Source organism: Ipomoea triloba, chromosome 6, assembly GCF_003576645.1.
Source record: "Ipomoea triloba cultivar NCNSP0323 chromosome 6, ASM357664v1".
Lineage (NCBI taxonomy): Eukaryota > Viridiplantae > Streptophyta > Magnoliopsida > Solanales > Convolvulaceae > Ipomoea > Ipomoea triloba.
Window position 1 is genome coordinate 21,142,749 of NC_044921.1, and position 21,968 is coordinate 21,164,716.

The 21,968-nt window shown below is 36.6% G+C and overlaps 3 protein-coding genes across 5 annotated transcripts; 2 read left to right on the plus strand and 1 right to left on the minus strand.

Annotated features, from left to right (window-relative positions):
- The first annotated feature begins 2,171 nt into the window (after window positions 1-2,171).
- LOC116022300 (pumilio homolog 5-like) lies at window positions 2,172-9,148 on the plus strand. Of its 3 annotated transcripts, XM_031262939.1 has the most exons (11): window positions 2,172-2,399; window positions 3,207-3,230; window positions 3,376-4,060; window positions 4,707-6,079; window positions 6,176-6,317; window positions 6,408-6,515; window positions 6,770-6,982; window positions 7,073-7,183; window positions 7,607-7,801; window positions 7,922-8,093; window positions 8,813-9,148. In XM_031262939.1, exons 3-11 carry the CDS (start codon window positions 3,437-3,439, stop codon window positions 8,836-8,838), a joined length of 2,964 nt encoding a protein of 987 aa, XP_031118799.1. In that variant the 5' UTR covers window positions 2,172-2,399; window positions 3,207-3,230; window positions 3,376-3,436; the 3' UTR covers window positions 8,839-9,148. The 3 variants fall into 3 exon arrangements, with proteins under 3 accessions (XP_031118799.1, XP_031118798.1, XP_031118801.1); XM_031262938.1 differs by lacking the exon at window positions 3,207-3,230; XM_031262941.1 differs by lacking the exon at window positions 3,207-3,230 and having other exon boundaries at window positions 3,405-4,060.
- Window positions 9,149-10,602: 1,454 nt separating this feature from the next.
- Window positions 10,603-12,839, plus strand: LOC116022643 (reticulon-like protein B22). Its single transcript, XM_031263423.1, has 4 exons — window positions 10,603-11,064; window positions 11,221-11,362; window positions 11,913-11,982; window positions 12,385-12,839. The coding sequence occupies exons 1-4, from the start codon at window positions 10,763-10,765 to the stop codon at window positions 12,495-12,497; spliced, it is 627 nt and encodes a 208-aa protein (XP_031119283.1). The 5' UTR covers window positions 10,603-10,762; the 3' UTR covers window positions 12,498-12,839.
- A 136-nt stretch (window positions 12,840-12,975) lies between these two features.
- LOC116022642 (probable mitochondrial adenine nucleotide transporter BTL1) lies at window positions 12,976-15,661 on the minus strand. Its single transcript, XM_031263422.1, has 6 exons — window positions 15,246-15,661; window positions 14,947-15,169; window positions 14,570-14,664; window positions 13,861-14,194; window positions 13,542-13,779; window positions 12,976-13,466 (listed from the first exon to the last, which is right to left on the minus strand). The coding sequence occupies exons 2-6, from the start codon at window positions 15,130-15,132 to the stop codon at window positions 13,216-13,218; spliced, it is 1,104 nt and encodes a 367-aa protein (XP_031119282.1). The 5' UTR covers window positions 15,133-15,169; window positions 15,246-15,661; the 3' UTR covers window positions 12,976-13,215.
- Between the last annotated feature and the right edge of the window lie 6,307 nt (window positions 15,662-21,968).

Sequence of the window (21,968 nt, forward strand, 5' to 3'; positions counted from 1 at the left end):
TCTTGGTAGCTTTGGAGGTGATTGATGATACACTTGATTGAGAGCTTAGGAATGTCTTGATGGTGAAGTGAAGATGGTAGGAGGATATTTATACAAAAAATTTGGGTTTTTTTGAGAAAGTGGGTTGATCCAAAAAGGCTAATGGGTAGTAGCTTGGAAGACTACTAGTGGGAGCATTGTTCGTGGCAAGTCCGAAGTGTCAAACTGGAAGAAATATACACACAGGTGCTCGGATCATAAAAATCACTCAGCTGACCGGTAACAATCACCCCATTTGGTCTGGATGCGCCTGGTCAAGTCAACCACTCGATGATTCGTATGTGCTACCTTCCTCATCCCCAGCCGTGAAGAACTTGATTGGTCCGTCAACTATTACTTGACCGAGGTATCACCAAGGGAAGACCCATCTCCAAACCATGGAAAAGATGTGAACAAAATCCGCTAAACGATCCATTGCTCGACGATCGGAAACAAACAAGACAAACCCGTCTTTAATGATTATGCTTTTGGTTGTACTCTTTTTCCCTTAGCTAGGTTTTTTCCCATAGGGTTTTTCTTAGTCTAAGGTTTTTAACGAGGCAACCCGCGTAAATCACGCCCCTCCTGCTCAAATCAAACTTGAGGGGTTCATCACGGATTATCAAGGCATTCAAGCCAGGGAGACTTTGCTCGCAACAAGTTAGCCGCCTGGAGCACATTCTACTTCTCGAACCTGACGACTCTCGCAGATTCAAGAAGTGGGGGACTTGTGATGGGTAAATATGCACATGTATTAGTCGGTCCGTAAATCACCTGTCCGTCGGTCACCCAACCTGTCCGTCAACGGTCACCCAAACGGTCCGTCGACGGTCACCCGGTCCGTCGGCCGCATGATCGGAAGCAACACACCTTGTGGATTGGAGGCTCACGAGCGCAACAGTTGCTTGATGTGACGACCGACAACTTTTCGGGAACAAGGGATCCGTGTTTTCATCACCTCGAGTAACTCAACCACTTCGAGCAAACCGATGCGCATTTTGCGGAGTGACAGCCCATATGCCCTCCACTTGCATATCAGACACCATGTGCATAGTGAATCCACTTTGTATAAATAGGGGTCATTCCCCTCACTGAAAAAGGGAACTCATCAGTACTACACTAATACACTTGCGATTTGCCGATTGTCTTTCTCCTGCTTACTCTTTATTACTGTTCGTCACCCGTAGAGCGATATAGCCTCGAACCGCTCAGTCGTTGACCGGTAGACCGACCGTCTGACCGGCCGAACGACATTCCTCACCACCCGTAACACACGTATCCGTAGCGTAATCGTAGACCCCGTTTACATTTACGCTATCAGATATGTAATAAATTATCAAATAATGATATACTCATTTTTTACAAGAAAGGTACTCTACCCAAGAAGCAATTGGCGGCAAGAGATTAGTACTTCCATGTCACCCTGGCCCTGGGGACTAAGAAATTTATCAATTAAGATTCAATTTTCACTATCAAACATATTCCAAAAAGAGAAAAAGAAAAAGAAAGTTAAACTACCTCATAAGGCATTAAATTTGAACTTTATGTTTAGGGTGTTGGAGCTACTTTAGTAAAAATTTATGCAATTTTTAGTTCTGTCTTCTTTCTCTAAATTCCAAATGTAAAAAAGATTTTTTTTAGTATTACTGATTCTATTACAATGCAGTATCTGTTTAATTACTTTTTCAACTTACTGAAGCACAAAAAATCAACTTATTGACTCCACTAGGCTCGAATCCACAACATTCCATATGAGAGTACAACTTGATAAACTCTAAATGTATAAAAAAGAATTAGTTACAATAACTTGCTGGACAGTTCAACTGGTCACATGAGTAAAGTTTGGGAGGAGAGACCATTACTAATTACTAATGGAATTACTAATAAATTTCCTTACTAATATTAATGCTTTTCACCCGAGTAAAGTAAGTATAAACAGATATTACATTATAACAGTATCAGTAATATTTAAAAAAAAATTAACAATTTTACGTTCCCCACGATCTGACATCATATCCTTGAATCATCAAGGTTATCTAAAATTATCATATTCACATTTCTTAGATGATGTGAGATATCATGAACCAAATTATTCCATAAATATTATTCAATTTTTTGAATAAAGAAAGCATAAACTAGGAAACCCTGTCTACACCGTGGTGGTTTTTGCAAGCGACATTTGTTATTTCTACTCTCTTTCTCTCTCTTCAAGCAGACAAGAAAACTCTCTCTCTCTTTCTCTCTCTCTGCATTTCTTTCATGCTCTTTCTCTGCCCTGCTCTGCAGAAATTCCGATGGATTGACCTGATCATTACTCCATGATTACTTCACCATCATCATTGTCAGCGTCGGGAGCTTCTGCCTGAGCACCAGCCTCTGAGGTGAGACATTATCCAATCGATCATTTCTTCAACTGCTCTGTTTTCTTCCCTGTTGCAAAAAAGGGTGATACTGAGGCCACGCTTTAGTCTTAGGGTTCGTTTGACTGTTTTATTGGTTTCATCTTTCTGTTCAAGGTGCTTGCTTTTTAAACTCTCAATCAATGATATGCATCAATGGATTATTGGCTTGAACTCACTGTTTATTTCAGTGGATTGCTTTCAAGTTTCAAGTTTCAAGTCCACAGTGGGGTGGATGTATGGAAGCTATGAAAATTTCATTTTGTTTTGCTTGTCACCCTTCTCGTTTTTCCTTTTTCTGGGAAGTGTTTGGGTGGTTTTGATTCAGGGTCTGGTTTCTTGTTTGACTAGCTTTATTTTATTTTATTTTTGAACGGGGAAAGGTGAGATGAAAATCTCAACGTTTTTGTGTTGTAGACTCATAGAGTCATAGTGTATTTGGTGTAAGTTCATGATAGTAATAAGCTCTAAAATTTCTCATTTGTTTTCTAGCTATCTGATAATTTTATGTTATTATGGGTGAAATGTGAATATGGACTCTATTGGACTTTGAGAGAGGATTGATGAGGTTTTTTCTATCTTTGGATTATTTGTGAGTGGGGATTTTTCATGTAGGGTGTCTGTTGTCTGTATCTGGTAGTCAAAATTTATCATTCAGCTGTTTCCCTGTCTTCTTGTGCTTGGTTTAACTGAAGTGGTGAAAGGGTAGCACATTGATCTATTAGAACTTTGTAACTTAATATCATGTTATCTACACGGTTTGCGGGGTAAAGTACTCTTAATGTGCAGGTTTTTTCTGTAATGATCCAGGAGGTTTGTCTTCTTTCTTGTTGTTTTTACAGTTCCTTTTACAAGTACTCCACTTTATTTGAATATGTTGCCTTTTGAGATTACATAAGTCTTATTCAGTTCAATCTTTCTTCATTGCCCCACGGGTGACCTGATATTGATGAATTAGGGCCTTGGGTAAAAGCTCATAATTGACAGAGGAGAGGGCAGAATTCTATTCTTCAACCAACATGACAACTGAAATTCCTATGAGGATACTGGAAAGTGGTAGACCTGGGGAATGGTTTTCTTCCAAGGATGCTCTGCCACATGTAAACTCAATAAATGACATGGCAGTCGATAAGTTGGGGTTGCTTTTAGAAGGGCATACAATTCAAGGTGATAACGGAGGCAAGGTTCCAAATCGCTGTGGAAGTGCACCTCCAAGTATGGAAGGCTCGTTTCTGGCCTTTCAGAACCTGATATGTCAGAAAAGGGGAGGTCGGAATGTAGGCTCTGCGAGCTTTGACAGTACTCTGCTAAACTGCCAATCCCTTGAACAAATTCATGCTGACCCATCCTCTTTTGCATACCATTGCTCAAATGCCAACCTGAATCCTAGGTTTCATCCTCCTATAAACTCAAGGGAGAACAGACATCTTGATAACTACAAATTCAGTTCTTCTGATGACGGTGGTGATGGATCATTGCACTTGCATAGAAGCTCTCTTTCAACTCATACTGAAGAGCCAGAAGATGATAATTCACCTTCGAATGCTGCAGATAATTGGGCACAAAATAGTACTGCAGAACTGCCTGTACATAAACTAGGTAATTTGGCAGGTCAAGACAAAAGCTTGGATGATATAACTCAGGTATTGAATGTGGTTATATTTTTTGAGCCTTTATATTTTGTTTTAAGCTCCTTTCCATGCTAGTAATTACTGAGTGAATTACATTTTATCTTCTAATAACTTCACCTAGCTATTGTTTGATATATTCCTTATTAGTTAGTTCTCTTGAACTTCATCTACATAAACTCTACTGTTATGAATAATCCTCCAATTCTTCACACATGAACAGACTTTAAAAGTGGAGTAGATCAAGGCTGTCTAAAATTATTATTCTTTTATTCTCATCCTAACTAGAGAATATTTATTTTGATTGAAATTAGTATACAAATGTAAAGTGCTGCAAGACATTTGGAGAACCTGTGTTTTAATAACTTTGGATGAGAAGTTTACTAAATTAGTAAATTTTATTTTTGTTCTCTCTTTCCTCTTTTCCCAGCTGAGCATATAATTTTTTTTTTTTTTAAATTACATTTTCTTAAGTAGAGGGAAGCCCCCATCCACCCCACCTGTCTTTTATTTTCGTTTTGCTGGAGTTTTTTTACCCCCCTTTGGTGCATTCCATGATTTCCTTTACTCATGTATTGTTGTGTTTGTTACTCAGTCTATAGTATCTTAAGATGTTTCTCCATGTTGACTGGTGCTTTCTGTTCATTGAGTTAATTCACAGGGAGGTTTCCCACGCACTCCATCACCGGTCTTTAGCCAATCTCCTTCTTCAAACCTTGTTGCAGTGGACAAACCAACTGTATGTGATATTGAAAACAATCTTTCTATTGGTATTTCTGAGTCGCCCGAGACAGGTTCAGATGTTTGCACTGAAGGCTCAGTCGGGCATGGTGCATCTTCGTCTAATGATGCTTCACCTGTCCCTTTTGAAGAGATGTTTTATGTAGATGTGTTAGGGACACCGTATACCCAACTTAACAATGAAGAAGCAAGTAGTAGCCCATGCTTGGGAGGTGAACTTACAGAAGGAAGCACAGTAGCAGATGTTTACAAGAAACACGCAATGGTGGAGAGAGAGAAAATTAAGGACAGTGAAAGTTCCAATGAAAAAAATGTACCAGAGTCACAGCATTATTATTCGTGGCAGAACACAGCTTACCATGCTACTGGCCCACAAGTTCAAATACCTGGTCATGGTCATCCTAGGTTCTCCTCGGTTGAGGTACCAGTAGTACAACAAACTTCTGGACTGGTACCTCCTTTATATGCAACAGCTGCAGCCTATATGGCTTCAGGAAACCAATTTTATTCTAGTGTGAACTCATTTGGCGTATATCCTCCTCAATACAACATGGGGGGTTATGCCGCTGGTTCTGAATTTCTTCCAGCCTATGCCACTGGATATCCATCTCATAGTGGTCTGCCTGTGCATGTTGATGCCACTGCTGCGCAAATCATTAGTGATCAATCTACTGGTCTTTCGACTAAGGAAAGCATTCCACACGTAGGGGATTTCCAGCAAATAAACAAGTTTTATGGTCACCAGGGATTAATGTTGCATCCTTTCATTGATCCTTTCCAAATCCCGTACTTCCAGCATTCTGTTGAAGATGCATTCCATCTTTCTGGGCAATATGTTAATTTTCCATCAACAAGTGTGGTAGGAAGCCAAGTCAATTCTTACACTTTACAGAAAGACCCCACTCTTTCTTATCGCTTTGGTGATCAGAATTTTCAGCCTACTCCTAGTGCAAATTTTTCTGTACCAACTCCAAGGAAAAGGGAAGCACCAAAAAATAGTTACTATGGAAGTCCCACTAGTCCTGGGGTTGTGCCACAGTTTCCAGTACCCCCTCTGGGCAGTCCCATTTTGCCAGGATCCCCAGTTGGAGGGGCAAGTCCTTTTGGATGGAGGAATGAAACAAGATTCTCTCAAGGTTCTGGTAGAAACCTTGGTGTTTACTCTGGATGGCAAGGACAAAGAGGATCTAATGGAGTCAATGATCCTAAAAAGTATTTTCTTGAAGATCTAAAAGCAAGCAACAGTAGGAAAATTGGTCTCTCTGATATTGCGGGTCGAATTGCCGAGTTTAGGTAATTATCTATGCTACAAATATTTGCCTTTGAACTCTGATTATTTTATACCATTTAAAGCCATCCAGATTATCTTTAATGCTTATTCATCCTCAGTGTTGATCAGCATGGGAGCCGATTCATACAGCAGAAGTTGGAAAACTGTAGTATTGAAGATAAGGTATCTGTTTTCAGAGAAGTTCTTCCACTTGCTTCAAAGCTGATCACTGATGTTTTTGGGAACTACGTTATTCAGAAGGTGTGTATTTAATTGTTGAGTGCAATATTCCAAGTCTTTTTATTAGCACATACACCTGTTTGACACATGCAATTGTGCATAATGTTTCAGTTCTTTGAATATGGGACTCATGAGCAAAGGAAGGAGCTGGCTAGTCAATTATCTGGGCAGATATTACCTTTAAGTTTGCAAATGTATGGTTGCCGTGTTATCCAAAAGGTATTACTTGTACAGTTTTCCCCAATTGGTCTGTGATTCCCACACATATGTATCTGACACTTCATATCAACTGTTCTATGTGTATTTTGTGATATATAGAATTTTCTTGCCAATGACTCAGAGTATGTCCTTTCTCTTGATTGATTGACACCAAAAAGTTTACTTCTCATTTGATAAATTCATGCATATTCTTGTCTGCTTACTGCTGTAGAAATTGCATTCCACTTATGATACTACTACAATGTTCGCTGTAGGCCCTTGAAGTTATTGATCTTGACCAGAAAACAGAACTTATGCATGAACTCGACGGGCATGTAATGAAATGTGTATGGGACCAGAATGGAAATCATGTAATACAAAAATGCATCGAATGTGTTCCAACAGAAAAAATTGGTTTTATTTTATCTTCTTTCCAAGGCCAAGTTGCTATGCTGTCTACCCATCCCTATGGTTGTCGTGTGATCCAGGTAGTCTTCTGCAGCTTTTCAAATACAAGCACCAGTCACGAATCCTATTTTGCATGCTATTGACTAATCTCATTTGTATTTACTTCACAGAGAGTTTTAGAGCATTGTTCAAATGACTCGCAAAGTCAATGTATAGTGGATGAAATCTTGGAATCAGCGTATGATCTTGCTCAGGATCAGTATGGAAACTATGTCACCCAGGTGTGTTTATTTTAAGATCGCATCTAACAATAAGTTTTTTCAGCTCACTAAATTTTATCTGTCTTGTGGATCATTTAACTTGTGCTTCTCGGTTCTCAGATTTGTATAATGGTATTGTAGTTTCGACTTTGTTTTTTGAGCTTCAATGTAGCAGCATGTGTTGATAACCTATTGAGACTTAAAAATTAAGGTCATCAACTCTTAAAAAATTTGTAGAGAAAATTATCGGATATTATTTTAGAAATCTAAGAATAACTTTCAGATAAGGTTTAGGAGTTGTTCAGGAAAAGCAAACTATGGTAAGTATTTGCCATCTCGAATAACTAGATGGAGAGATTTTGAAGAGGGTTTGAGTGTTCAACGTGGGCGGATTTCATCTTTTCCCCAGTTGTTGCAGTATTTGAATTGAACGTACACTTGCAGCATGTTTTGCAAAGGGCACGACCACGTGAAAGGCTTCAGATTATTGACAAGCTGGCCGGGAAAGTTGTACAGTTGAGTCAGCATAAATATGCTTCCAACGTTGTCGAGAAGTGTTTGGAACATGGCGATTCTGCTGAACGCGAGCTCTTGATCGAGGAGATTCTTGCTCAATCTGAGGGAAACGACGGTTTGCTGGTAAGTACACTTTTTAGCTCTTTCCTTCATTGTTCTCCCTTGAGTGCATGAATTGTGATTACATCTCGATCGAGGTGCCTTTGACGAGTGTTACATTGTCTGGCGGCTCTCCTTGTTTAGACGATGATGAAGGATCAGTTTGCAAACTACGTGGTTCAGAAGATTCTCGAAATCAGCAACGATAAACAACGAGCAACATTGCTGAATCGTATCAAGGTTCATCTTCAATCTCTGAGGAAATACACCTATGGTAAACACATAGTGGCTAGATTTGAACAGCTTTCTGGGAAAGGTTCGTTAACTCCTATCTGGTTCTTTATTTTCCTTTTTCCACACAATAAGTAAATAAATAAAGAAAAATTGACATATTTGGTCCCTGAGTTATACTCTAGGACCTCTAGGTATAAACTCTATCTCTGTAGTTATGGTCCTTTTTCATTAATATTTTGCTACATTTGGACAGAAAATCGATTATAAAAAATAATAATAATAAAAATAAATGGTAGGGGTATTCCTCTTCTCCTCATTATATTAGATAGATGTTTCTCTAGTTAGTTTATTTGACAACTTTGAGATCCTATTAGGACTTGTACCTTTGTTTTCCACTGTGGAGCTGTCCTGAGCAGGCCCTAACTGTAAGAGGCACCTTTAAGCCCGTATCATATAGTTGGTTTTTTCATACAAGAGGGGGTTCGAACTCCCAACCTCTCTTAAGGGACAAGAGTGCACGGCCAGTCACGCCAAGCTGGTTAATTTTCATGTTTACTACTACCATTTAAGCTTTTTTATTGATCTTTTGTCAAACGCAGTTGAATATTAACGAAAAGAGCCAAGATTGTCACTTCTGGAATAGAGCAATAACGAAAGGACTAACTCAGGGACTAAATATAGTATTTTCCCATAAATAAATAAATAAGGTGTAAATTTTATTCTGCAATTTGGTTTTATAATCACGTTTCGCATGTATTCTAATCAGTCAATGGTTAAGTTTTTGAACTATCTATGATGCAGAAACAGAAGCTGAAACAAACCTGTGAGCCTTATATTATGGGATTCTTGAAGCCTTTCAAGAAGCTATGTTGAAAGGAATGCCTTTATTGATCTGCAGAAGTAGTTTGGGTTCTCAATTACTAGTTTCCCATTGGAGAACTTGTTGTGTTTGTGCATACATACATAGAAATAATGAAGAGACTGTCATATAGGTAAAACTACGCTAACACAACAATATGGTTGTATTAGCTGCATGTTTTATTTCCTCTACATTTTACACATTTAAGTAGAATTTTTGTGTAATTTTCTAAAGGAACAATAGCCAAGCAATATTATATTACATGCATGTCTTCTTCATTTTTGGTTTGTACTAGATTAGTGTGGTGTTTGTGAGCATAAATATAATATAAACATAAATGTGCAGTCCAACTATCAGCTTAGGCTTTTAGTTGGATGGAGCACATGATTCAATTTGATATCAGAGCCATGCAAAAGGTCACTCAAACGTTGAGGGGGCGTGTGAGCATAAATATAGTATGTGCAATCCAACTATCAGCTTAGGCTTTTAGTTGAGATGGAGCGCATGCTTTAATTTGGTATCAGAGTCATGCTAACGGTCATGGGTTCGAATCTTCGTGGCACCCGCACCCGAAAAAAAAACTATGGTTTGGTATTAGAGCCATGCAAAATGAATGTCAATAGCCTAGATTTATTAACAATCACGTCTTGTTCTATTTTTTGCTCCCAATTGATGTTTTATTGTAACTTTCAAACCAAAAAAAAATACTAAAAAAAAATTACATATTTTTCTTTATGTCCCTATAAAAGGTAAATAATTTACATACTCATCATATATTTAAATATACAATTCAATTATTAACTTAGACATTTAGTTGAGACATAACATATCTTTCGATTTGACATCAAAATTAACACCTATGACCTCTCATTTGGGAGGACCACAACTATGCCCCTTGACCACAAGGTCTTTGGCTAATTTTTTATTCTTTAAATTAATCATAATTAGTTTCACGATATTGCTAGCTTTGTTACATTTTATCACTTGTTACAATTTTCATTCAATTGATATTAATTGTTGAGACAATGTGATAATTTTACGATATTAACAATGTTTTTTTCTACTTAAAAGAACATAACATAGAAAAATTCATTTTCACGAAAATGTTGATTAAATTGTCTTTTATAGACACATTTCGCTAGGAAAAGGTGTTAAGCTTGTAAAATTATCTAATTATCACAAAAAGTGTAACAAAAAATCAAATGTAATTAATTTTTTGTGACTGGTTATCATCAAATTATAAATTGAGGACTAAATATAACAATACTTCAATAATCACGAGATTAAGAGTAGACTTTTCGCAATTTAAAAATTTACAAACTAAATAAATGTTAGAAGATAATAATGACTAGATTAAAAAATAATTTGCCAATGACTTGTAATCTAATGGAACGGGGTGGCTCTCCCAAATAGGAGATCATGTATTCGTATTGACTCTTTGTGCTTTTGTAGGTTAATACTACACTGTAACATAGTCAGTACTATTCAAAAAAGATTAAATATAATTTACTTTATTATATTCTGCAATTTTATTTTATTGTAAAAAGAAAATATGCTTTTAACCACTTTTTAAAGAAGTTAATCATACTTAGGAGGAACCATTAAAATGTGTGTAAATTAAATTTATTATTATAGTGATACGTTGTTGAAACTTGAAAAGCTGTGAGGCAACCAGAACAGAATACTATTCTTGACGGTCTGACCTTTGAAATATACAAATAAAATAATATTAAATAAATGAGGAAAATGAAGGAGAGAAATTTCCTAAAGCCTGCAATTCCAACTTCTAACTTGTAAGGATGAGTTGTGAAGATCAAACCGATTGCGAAGTATAAAGTGATGATGAGTTGATCTTTCTATTGTTGATTTGGCAACGAACGACGCCGGCATCGATGGAAGACAACGGTGACGGCAATTCTACCGGCGCGACGGCGGTTACTGCTGGCGGCAACGGAAGGAACGGCAATAGTAATAGCAGTGCGGAGGCGGCGGAGGCGAGGAAGAGAGTAAGATTAGGCTGCAGCGGCGGCGGAGGAATAGGGAAGCCGGTTATAGTGATGATTTGCGGGAGTCTGGTGTACTACCATTGCGCCTATCAGAAATCAAGCTTTGTCTCTCTCGTCTCCGACGTATTTATCGTCCTACTCTGCTCCCTCGCCATCCTCGGCCTCCTTTTCCGGCAGATGAACATCCCGTATGTGTCTAATTCAATGCTACTTTCTAGATTTATATGTCGATCCGTCTCTGCAATGTGAATTGTGTGAAGAACATATTGTAGTACAGGAATCTATCATTTTCTGGACTTTGAATCTTTGATGATTAATTAATTTGTTAATTAATAAAACCACAGTGTACCGGTTGATCCGCTAGAATGGCAGATATGTCAGGATACGGCCAATACCGCATTTGCCTGCTTGGCCAATACCATTGGCGCTGCTGAGTCCGTTCTCCGCGTTGCTGCTACTGGCCATGATAAGAGGTTATTCTTCAAGGTCGGTTCCTACTCTTCCTCCTGCCATCATTGGCTTCAATGTTTTTGTGATCATAATTAAAACCATATTCAATGTCTTAATTTATATGAATCTATCCAATGGTATCAAACTATCATTACTGTTTTGTTTCATCATATTCTTGCAATAATCATTCATTGCTTTAAAAGGTGTTCCATCATAGCATTTGTGTTGTTCATTAATGAATTGGAGAGAAATGAAAGGGGACCTTTTCAGTAAGCAAAACATTAGCTAGCCCTTTCCTTTCGGTCTGACAAATACAATAGTGAAGTGTTAATTCATACAGGTGTCTGTCCCTTCTCTAATATTTATGCAGTACAAAAAGGTAATACAAATCTTAGATTTTAGTGTTTGTGACTAAATGTGCTATGATCAATCTGCAGTATTTTCTTATTCTTCTTAATTTTATGACAGAAGATGCATAAGTCGAGATTATTCAAACTGTAGTGTTATTTTCATTAAAACTTTGATTCAGTATCTATACTGCTAACTAGATTGAGCTTCTAGTGACAAGTTTTTTATTCTCTACCAGGTTGTTGCTGCACTTTACATGCTATCTGTTTTGGGGAGGGCGGTCCCAGGAATTACCCTTGCCTATGCTGGTATGTTATCACATATATTGTTTTTCCTTTTGGTCATAATATCTGCTGTGGCACTTTGCATTTCCTTTGACAGGTTATAGGATATGTATGCTTTCTTCTTCTTAGTAGTTGTAATACCTAAACAAGTATTGCTTCTAATGCATTGGTTCATTTCTGCCTTCATTCTGTAACAATTTTATAATTAACTGTTTATCGCATCTGCTGATTCCTTCAACATTTTTTAAAAGTGGAAACAATGGATATCTATCATTGGTTCTTCAATGGGAATTCATTATTCATAGGGTCTGTAGAAGCAAACACATGTTGTGTCATTAAATTCAGGCAATGAACCACGTAGCCTTTGTCCAACATATTTGTTTCGTTTCACTCAGGTATTTTGTTGTTTCACTTTTCTTGGTGCAGGTCTGTGCTTGTTTTGTCTTTACATGCTTGCAGAGAACTCACAATTGATCAGTTCATGCGCCTCCCGCATTTATCAGACAAGAGACTGCTCAACAGTGCAGGATAATTCATAGTAGTTAGCTAACAGCGTGTAATCCAAGTTTGTCTCATACCCTTCTGTTCTGTTGATTGTTGTGTTATTCATGCATTTCTCTGTACGTAGCATACATTAGCCCTCTGTGTAGCATTGTGAGGAGTTTACAAAATCTATAGTTAATTTTGTTTTGGACTGCTTAGGTTCTGTATTATTTGAGGATTATAGCTACATTTTATTTGGAGGTCCAATCATACCCCTGGTTTCAATGCAGAATAGTTCCTTGTATAAGTCCTATGTGCCAGAAAGTCTTACTGAACTGATAATGCAAATTGCACATTGTGAAGAGTTTACAAAATCTATAGTTAATTTTGTTTTGGACTGATTAGGTTCTGTATTATTTGAGGATTATAGCTACATTTTATTTGGAGGTACAATCATACCCCTGGTTTCAATGCAGAATAGTTCCTTGTATAAATCCTATGTGCCAGAAAGTCTTACTGAATTGATAATGCAAATTGCAAAAAACCAAAGAAATGCCTTTTTTTAAATATTTTTTTGGAGTTCAACAAGAGAAGAAACAAAAGTTACACTAGTGCTAAATAAAATGGCACCTAAGTCAAAATGTTCATAATGAATTGAACAACAGCTCTGGAACACTTGCTTCTTCTAGCAAGGGGGCGAGTCTATAGTTCTGAGTCACGCTATAATGACTGATGTATTCAGTCCAATCTGTTTCCAAACAGGGATATGGTCGGTCACACACGACGTTGTTCCCTGAGCAATATATCTTTCCAAGCTTCATAGAACATCCAGGTGATGCCTGAAGAAGGCATCACTTTTAAACAACTTGCTCCCCAACCTCGGTAAAGTCCCCTCACTCCTTGCTCCCTGACGATTTCTGATAGTGCAGCTGCCATGTGGGGTGGGCACTTGCCTTGCAAGGCGCCAACCATTAAACGCTTCCTCGCCACCTCCAATGGGTAACTAATAGTGCTGGCAGTTAAGCCTGCTCGAGGAAAGATATGTTCTTGTCAAAATGGAACTTAACATGAATTAGCAGAATTGAACTCAAGTATCATACCAGAAAGAGCTCCAATTATAAGCATCTCAGCACGGTTTAAAGATTCTTTACTCTTCGCCTGACAATATGATTTCTTCACAGTCTCGTACATGAAATAGTAGCATGTGCTGTATGGGAGCATGCCAACCAATGTCGGTGCAATGCCAGCATACAATGCACCAACCCCTCCATCCTTGTAGATTTTGTTTACTGCAATGCTTAGATTGGGGTATATTTCAGGACTTATCGTCAAGCGATCCTGTGAAGTGCACAATTAATTAGACCGATGCTTAATATATACACTTTTCTCTGCAAAACATTAGTTGCTTAGCAAAAATACCTTTAGAACTTCAAGTGGATGGCATGCAAGTGTGCTCACAACACCAGCTGCTGCACCAGCCACAGCAACTGGAGAGAGCCAGTTGAGAGAAAAGTTGATGCTAATATCACCAATTTCAAGCTTTGGCCCACCAGTCTCTTTCCATTTCTCTTGTGATGAAGTCATTGCTCGCTTAACCCACTCAAATGTTCCAAGCTCAATTGCCTGAGTAGGAATTATGCGCACCATGTTAACCATGTTACCAGCCCATAGTCCTTGCCAACCCTGCTGCTCAACGACTTGGATGAAACTCTGACCAATGCTTTTGGATCCAATCCCAACCACCATCCTTGTCCTGCAAATTTAATTTTCCACATGAGGAAAGTGCTTTCATACAATGGATCACTTTGACTCTTAGAATATAAACAAGTGATGCACAAAAACTCTTAACAATCAGCGTTTCCGCATGTAAGAAATGTTTCATCCAAGAAATTTACAAAAACATTATAATACACGTATTTCCCTAAACTTTTTATGTAAATGTCTCGAATTTGAATACCATTTAAAAGCTACATTGCTTATTTACCAAATCTTCAAATAATTTATGATCAAACAAAATGAAATGGGGAAGAGTGAACTGAATATAAGATTGTTTAGAATCTAGCACCCAAGATGTTTAAGATACTAGAGGGTTTGAAAAGTAACAAGAGAAGATGAAAGCTGAGCAAACCTGATGGTTTCAAGAGGAGCAAGAACAGCTTTAGTCATAGCCCCTGCCAAAGCACCACTGAGAAACTCACGAACCTCTCTGCTATTAATGAAATCCTGAAGCAAATGAATGCACTCAGTAAAGTAAAGATTTTACAAAGAAATGCCATTTTTGGTGCAATTTGGCGCCTAAATAATAATCACACAAACAATTCTGTTAAAAGATGAGACTGTGAATAGAGCCCTAAACTAATCCTGGAAGATTAAAAAAAATGCAATCTGGAAACGAAGACTGGACCAGAAACTTCAATTTTTGTTTTCCAAACTATAGGTTATAACGGATGAATGTTTGAAAATGTAAGATCATCTGAAAATAGAGAAGATTCGGTGGAAATGAACCTGAAAGGCTCGACCAACGTCAGGGAACACAAGAAGATGCTCTTTGTTCTTGCCATTGTTGAATTGAAGAAGACGGTGCTGAGAAATATCCTTTGGCGCCTCAATCCCAACTGAACTGTAAGCCTCTCCGACCAGAGGCAGAAAGCTGACCAGGTTCTTCTTCTGCGATTCCGATTGAACAGCCATGACTCACTCGCAGATTCAGTTGAAAGCTTCAGAAACTCTGAATCAACAAAAAATAAATAAGTATGAATCACCGAGCGCGCATTTCAGAGACACGGCTTCATTTCTCTCCATACCTTTAAACAAATGAAGGCAACATAGTGAGAATCAGAGAAAGAAAAAGACGCGCCATATGATATTTTTGGATTATCCAGTTCGGATTCTCGCGATCGGCCGGAAAAAAAGGAAACCGAAGAATAACAATAATTAAGAAATGAATAAAGGAACAACTCTCTAGATATTTGCTTTGCTTTCTCTTCCTCCTCCTCCTCCGCCGCCGCCGCCAACGAGTGAGGCTGTCCTTTGCCTTTTCCGGCCGTTGGGTTCAGACAAACGGCGGGGACTGGCGGAAGGAGTGGGGCTTCACTTTTTCTATTTAGTTTGAATTTTTATGGAAACAACAAAAGTGAAAAACCATGGAGCATCTATGTCAGATTTTTAGGGTTTTCAGGAAATTCAGAGGCGCTATTTTTGAGTTTTGGTCCCGCCAATGTCCGCAGCCCACTAGCATCGGTCCAAATCAAATGTACCCTTCTCGAGAGCCGTGGAATTTAAGCTGTTAAAAGTTAAAATGTAACGGATAAAATCAAATATAAATAGCAATTATAAAATTATAAGTTTATTTTTTGTTAATATATTTTTGGTCCAATTTATTGTATAAAGTGAATAAAATTTAATTTTGTCAACACTTTATTAGGCTATGTTTGGCAAACTTAGCTGAAAAGGTAGCTGAAAGTTTAAAAGTGGCTAAAAACTGAAAAGCTATAAGCTCAAAGCTGAAATCTGAAGAGCTGTTAAGCTAACTGTTATGCGTAATGTGAATGGTTTTCACAGGTGTTTGTCAATCATGAAAGGTTTGAACATGCATTATGTTGTCTTTGAATAGGCCTATAATTTAAATTAGAATCCAAGTTAAGTATCCAAGTAATTCAAACATCCAAGTTTCAACGTGTTCTTTCTTAAAATTTTCTTGTGAGGTTCTTGCCTTACTACTTACTTAGTCATTCCATTATTAAATTAGCATTACTCTCCAGGGTTAAGCGAGACTGACTTAACAAGAGAAAGATCAGAATAGCTAATTAGGTAACACGTTGACATAAATTTCTTATATTGCATGTCCACATGCAAAGATCAAATATATAATTAAATTTCTGCGTCAACATTACATCATAATATAAACAATGACTGAAGATGATATATAAATTCAAGAATCTCCCTACCCTGATCCAAAAATAGAATTTTGGATCAGTACATGTAACTCAGGAACAAGCCAAAAGGGAGGTGGTGTAATTTTCTGCAAATGGATATTCAAAAACTGATGTACTCTTTCATCTTTCGGGCTGAAAACTCCCATGTCATGGGCTCCATACAAGTAATCCTCGTCCATTCGATCCCAATAATCGTCTGTGAAGTAAACATGGAAACTGAATGGTTTCCTCTCAGAAACAACCCAAGATTATTCAATGATTTCACTGCCTCCCAAGTTAAGGTGGTTGTATCCCGGCAATAAACGTGAAAGTTGATTGTTTTATAACGACAGACACATCATCTTCTTCGCACATAGCTTCTTCATAAACAACTTTATGATCACGGTCACAAACTCCCCAACATACCTCAAGAAGATCTGTCCAGATTTGGCGCAGGGGACTAAGTAGAACTTTGTGGCATAAAGCATTTCAGGATAGTGTTTTTCATGGTTTCCATAAACTTTGTTGGATAGGAAGGCTGAATAGTTGTGCCCTTTTTCTTGAGGAGGGTAGAAGAACCAGAAAAACATCAAATCCATACTTGAACTGATGCATTTTTCCCCAATGCAAATAGTACAGTAAATCATCATATATCATAGTATGGGTTAGAATCCCCATCCTGAATTGCACTCCACTCCTTGTCTCCATTCCTACATATAATGGCAACTACACAATCTTTGTGGGTACTGGAAATTGTTGTCAATATAGCTTTCTTGATGGAAAGCAAGGATGATTTATTCTTCCATGGTAAAATCAGAGGTGTATTCCACGAATAAACATTCACCACGGCGGTAATTTTCATGGGGGGTTGGATAGCCCTAAGTGGAAAATGAATAGAATTTCCTAATCTTAAAGAATTTTCTAATTCAATTCGAAAAAGAATTCATTCATAAATAACTAAGTGAGGGCAATATTTTAGTACTATGGTAGATCACTAGATCAGCTGATCGCAATAACAAATATTGTTTAAGCCTTTATCTTTTTAAAAAGTGTAAAAATAAATAAAAGAATACTCCTTCAAAAAAGAATAATAAAAGAATACAAACCATTATCTAATTAGATGTGGTGGTTGTTTACAAATGAGTCTCATAAGGGTATTTATATCATTTCACTTTCTTAATGGATGGTAGAGATCTACTAAATACTACGGCTATAAATTATTCTCTAGAACCCTCCCTAAATATCTACACAATTCTAAGGTTACAAGGTTTTAGAATATTCCATACATCTCTATTACTACTATTATTATATACATGCTTCTAGAAAATTCTATACTATGAGAAGTTATGTAAAAGCCCAAGAAAAGTCTAGAATGATGTAACAACCCTCTGAAATGTAAAACAAAGGTGCATGGGCTTTACACATTGCTCTCATGGCCATACTGAAATCCCCACTACTATAAGGCTTTTAATGTCAGTTTTTTGAGACTTTTAACGTCGGTTTTCTTTCGACGTTGTTCTTCTAGACGTAGTATGTTAAAAAAACAACGTCGGGTATTGAACTGATGTCATATATATGATACGACGTCGGTTCTTATAAATAACCGTCGTATAATTTTTTATTTTTTATTTTAAAAAAAAACCTACGACGTTGGTTCTTAGCGAAGAACCGACGTCGTAGATTTTTATTAAAAAAAATAATAATAATGATACGATGTCGGTTTTTTGGCAAGAACCGACGTCGTAGGTGTTTTAAAAAAAAATATATATATAGGATGTCGGTTCTTAGCAAGAGCTGACGTTGTATTATTATTGTTTTTTTTTATTATTACATTTATTTTACAATTTTCAACCAAAACCTGTGCAGTTTTTACAATTTATACTTCACATCAACTTTTATAACCTGTGCAACAATTTTACATTCAAAATAAACTAATAACCATCAAACAAATAACTCAAACTAAACATCAAACTCATAAGCTAAGCCGTCAAACCAATAACTCAAACTAAACATCTACACTTATAATAAGAGCCAATAATGCTAGACCCTTAACTGGAACTAGAAAAATGTCGGTGTAATAGTCTGCTATAACATATTGTACTTTGTGTTCTTCTTATTGTGCAACCTCCAATTAAATTCCTAATATATCCTAATCTTTTATAATTTTACCAAATTTTTCTGTTAAATATAACGGAAGTTAACATTAAATTCTTTAGGCAATTTGTTTCTTTATTGCAGTTTTCAAACAAATTGACAATATTCTATAATACAATTCTGTATAGATTCATAACTTAAAATTAGAATATTGAAGTCTTAATAAGATTCTATAATACAATTTTGTATAGATTCCTAACTAAACCATTATTCTACCCAAAACAACAGTATATAAATCCCCTCCCCTTTTTCATTGGTATTCACCCAAAACTAAACCTAACATATTCTGCAACACACCATCTACTTGACATTCTATAGGTGTGATTGTCAAAATATTATCATGCTAATTTTATTATTTGTATTTGTACTCATAATAATTACAGTTTTTTTAAAATAAAAAAAAAATCAATGATGGTATACTCATTAATTAGTATAACTTCAATATCGTTATGTAAATATACTTATTGTATAATTTGTTCATCTATACTTGTATCATTGTATGTAATGTTGTGGTTCTTATTATATTCCTCTATAATCTACACATTTTAGTTACTCCTAACTCCCTAATCTATGGTTACGTTTTTGAATTTATGTTGCGATTCCCATTATATTATTTCATAACATCTTTTATGAACATATTTTCCATGACACAATGATATTAGTAATGACAAATGCAATAAAGTTAATTGATATTGACACACAAACTGTGGGCTGAAGTTGTACAGTTCATATCATTGAGAAAAACGAACCAAAAAACGCTATTGGAACGTCTGAGAAAAAGTATATGCTCATCGTACTTGAGGATGAAACAGTAAGTAAATAGTAAAATTTGTCTCCTTTTATTATTATTATTATTATTATTATCATTATTAGTATTATTATTATTATGAAGATGCTCTCATTCACCACCAACATCATTGTAAATGTTATATCTAAATGCAAGGAACTCGGGTTCAATCAATAGTATTTGATAATCACTTGAAATGTATGATATCACTCTACAAACCAACAAATGATACATCATCTCAAATGTTATTGTCAAACCTGTCCGAACAAACTATAAAGTACTTGATCACAAATACAATTACACATGAATTTAAAAGGTCAGACCGGTGTCCAAACAAGTCACTATTTGCTCCCATGTACGTGGTTTATTTGTTTCTACTTATTTTAGTTGCAATTTAGCTTTTTACAATTTTGTTATGTTTTATTAATAAAATATATAAGCATCGAGACTATTTCTTTGATTTTTATTAATTTAGCATTTTTTTTTCTCTGATTATTATATGACTACTTTAATCAATTAAAGAACACTAATTTAAAAATACGCATTGGACATTGGTTTAATCGCGCAACGCGCGTGTGATAACTAGTACATATATAAAAATAAATTACCTGCTATTACATTGTCTTTACATGCAAATTAAGCTAATTGCACAAATTTAACAAGTTATAGGCTTAATTGCATAAAGTGACAAGATGTATGGTTTACTTTTTTAGTACTACTACTGACTATGTTACATTGTTATAATGAAGTATATGTTCATAACTACTTTCTGAGATGAATGGTCTAATTGAAGCTTTTGTTTGTTTATATAGCTAATTGCGCTTTGACCTATGGTTTAAGAGTCTCTTTGACCCTTATCACTAAAAGTAATAATAATCAAAAAAAAGAATAAGGGTAAAATTGTCAAGTCACCTCATTTTTTTTCTTTCTCAACTCTCTTAGAGTCATGGAAAACAAAATCTCATATGTTACCAAGGATTTTGTTTTCCTCAAATGTGAGGAATTTATTATCATGAACAAAACATCAAAAAATAATATTTTCCTCGTATTTTCAATGAAAAAACTTGTCCTTCCAACCAAACATCCCTTTGAATTCATGTACATACTTTCCAAAAATAAAAAATAAAAAATCAAGTACATATAAATGATATATTGGTTAAAAACCCTAATGCTGCCTCCCTTCTCTCTCTAAAACCAAACGCCTTTCTGTGCTGCTCATCTTCGGCTTCCACCGCCGGCCTCCGGCCGGAGCTCTAATGGAGTTTTGAGCCGGCGGTTTTGGTCACCTTCTACGTTTGCTCTCTCTCTTCTTCCTCCCCGACCACCGTCGCAGTTCTATCCGCCTCCGACCACTGCCACAGATCTTCCTCTTTCGTTTTCTCTCCCTTTGAATAAAATAATAGCAGGTAGGTATTGGGGTTTGTGTTGGTAGTCTTGAATTCCCAACCCTACTTTGACTTTACCCACTTTTTATTTTCTCTATTATTGTGTTTTCCTCTTGTTACTTTCACAAGCATTTTTCATCTCATTACTTTCACGAGCTTTTCATTTTTATTAGCATAAATCGTTTAGTTTGGTTTGGTTTCGGCAAGTGTTGATCTTATCCTGGGTAACGAGCAAAAAAGAATGATGACGAAGACCCAGATCTTTGATGAAGCTTTAAGCTCCCTGGAGGAACATAGCTTCCTAGTTATGAAACAGTCTGCGATTCAAGTTTTCTATAGTATAGTTAGAAAAGTTGTTTCTATGTCTGACTGTAAGGAATGGTTTACCATTTCATTGGCCGTTGATATAAACATTTTATGTTATGAATTAATGGAATAAGTACGTTAATCTTAAAAAAAAAATGATTACTTTGATGTAATGATGTTGGCAGGGATAATGATTTGAGAGTTCAGGACAAAAATAGGAAAAAGAAGATGATAGACTGGTAGTGGTATCACCAATATGCCAGATACGGATATACCAACCGTTAAATTTTCTCACCTCAAGACCCTCAACTACACATTTTTTACTGGTAATATGATAGGAATTGAGCGGGACAAGAGCTCTTGCACCATTGCAATGGCCATCTATGTGACGCGGTGACTCCACTCCTGCTCCTCTGCAACCCTCACTCCTACTTCTCAGTTACACAGCGCATAAAACTTTTAATGCTTCGCCGGCGACGATGGGGTCGGTACTGAAACTTGAAGGGTGGTTCGCTTCTGAATCCTGCCGTAGGGGCGAATTTTCTCCGTCTCCCAGGTACGACCTCGCTCTTGGAAGTTTCTGGTGAATTAAAGTTTTAAAGTCTTTGAAACAGAAACTGGAATAAAAATGATACACATTTCAGGTAATTAGGAAGAAATAAATCTGAAAATCAGCGGAGAAAGAAGGGTTACAGTTACAGCGATCTTGAGATGAATCAAGTTAGTGTATGTATATATAGTGCTAATAAGAATGCCAGAATTCACCGAGCTGTGTGTCCTTTGCTCTAAATAGTAAAATAGAGGCACAATAATTAAACCCTGTAGGTTGTGCATAGGTGTCCCGGTCATCGGCACTGTGAAAATGGGCTAGGGTTTTTTTCAGGCTTGGTGATTTCTTTGCACCGTGCACAATTCCGGAGAATTAGATATTTGAATTTCAGGTTGATTACACTATTTTCTCTTCTGTCATGGCAGGTGATG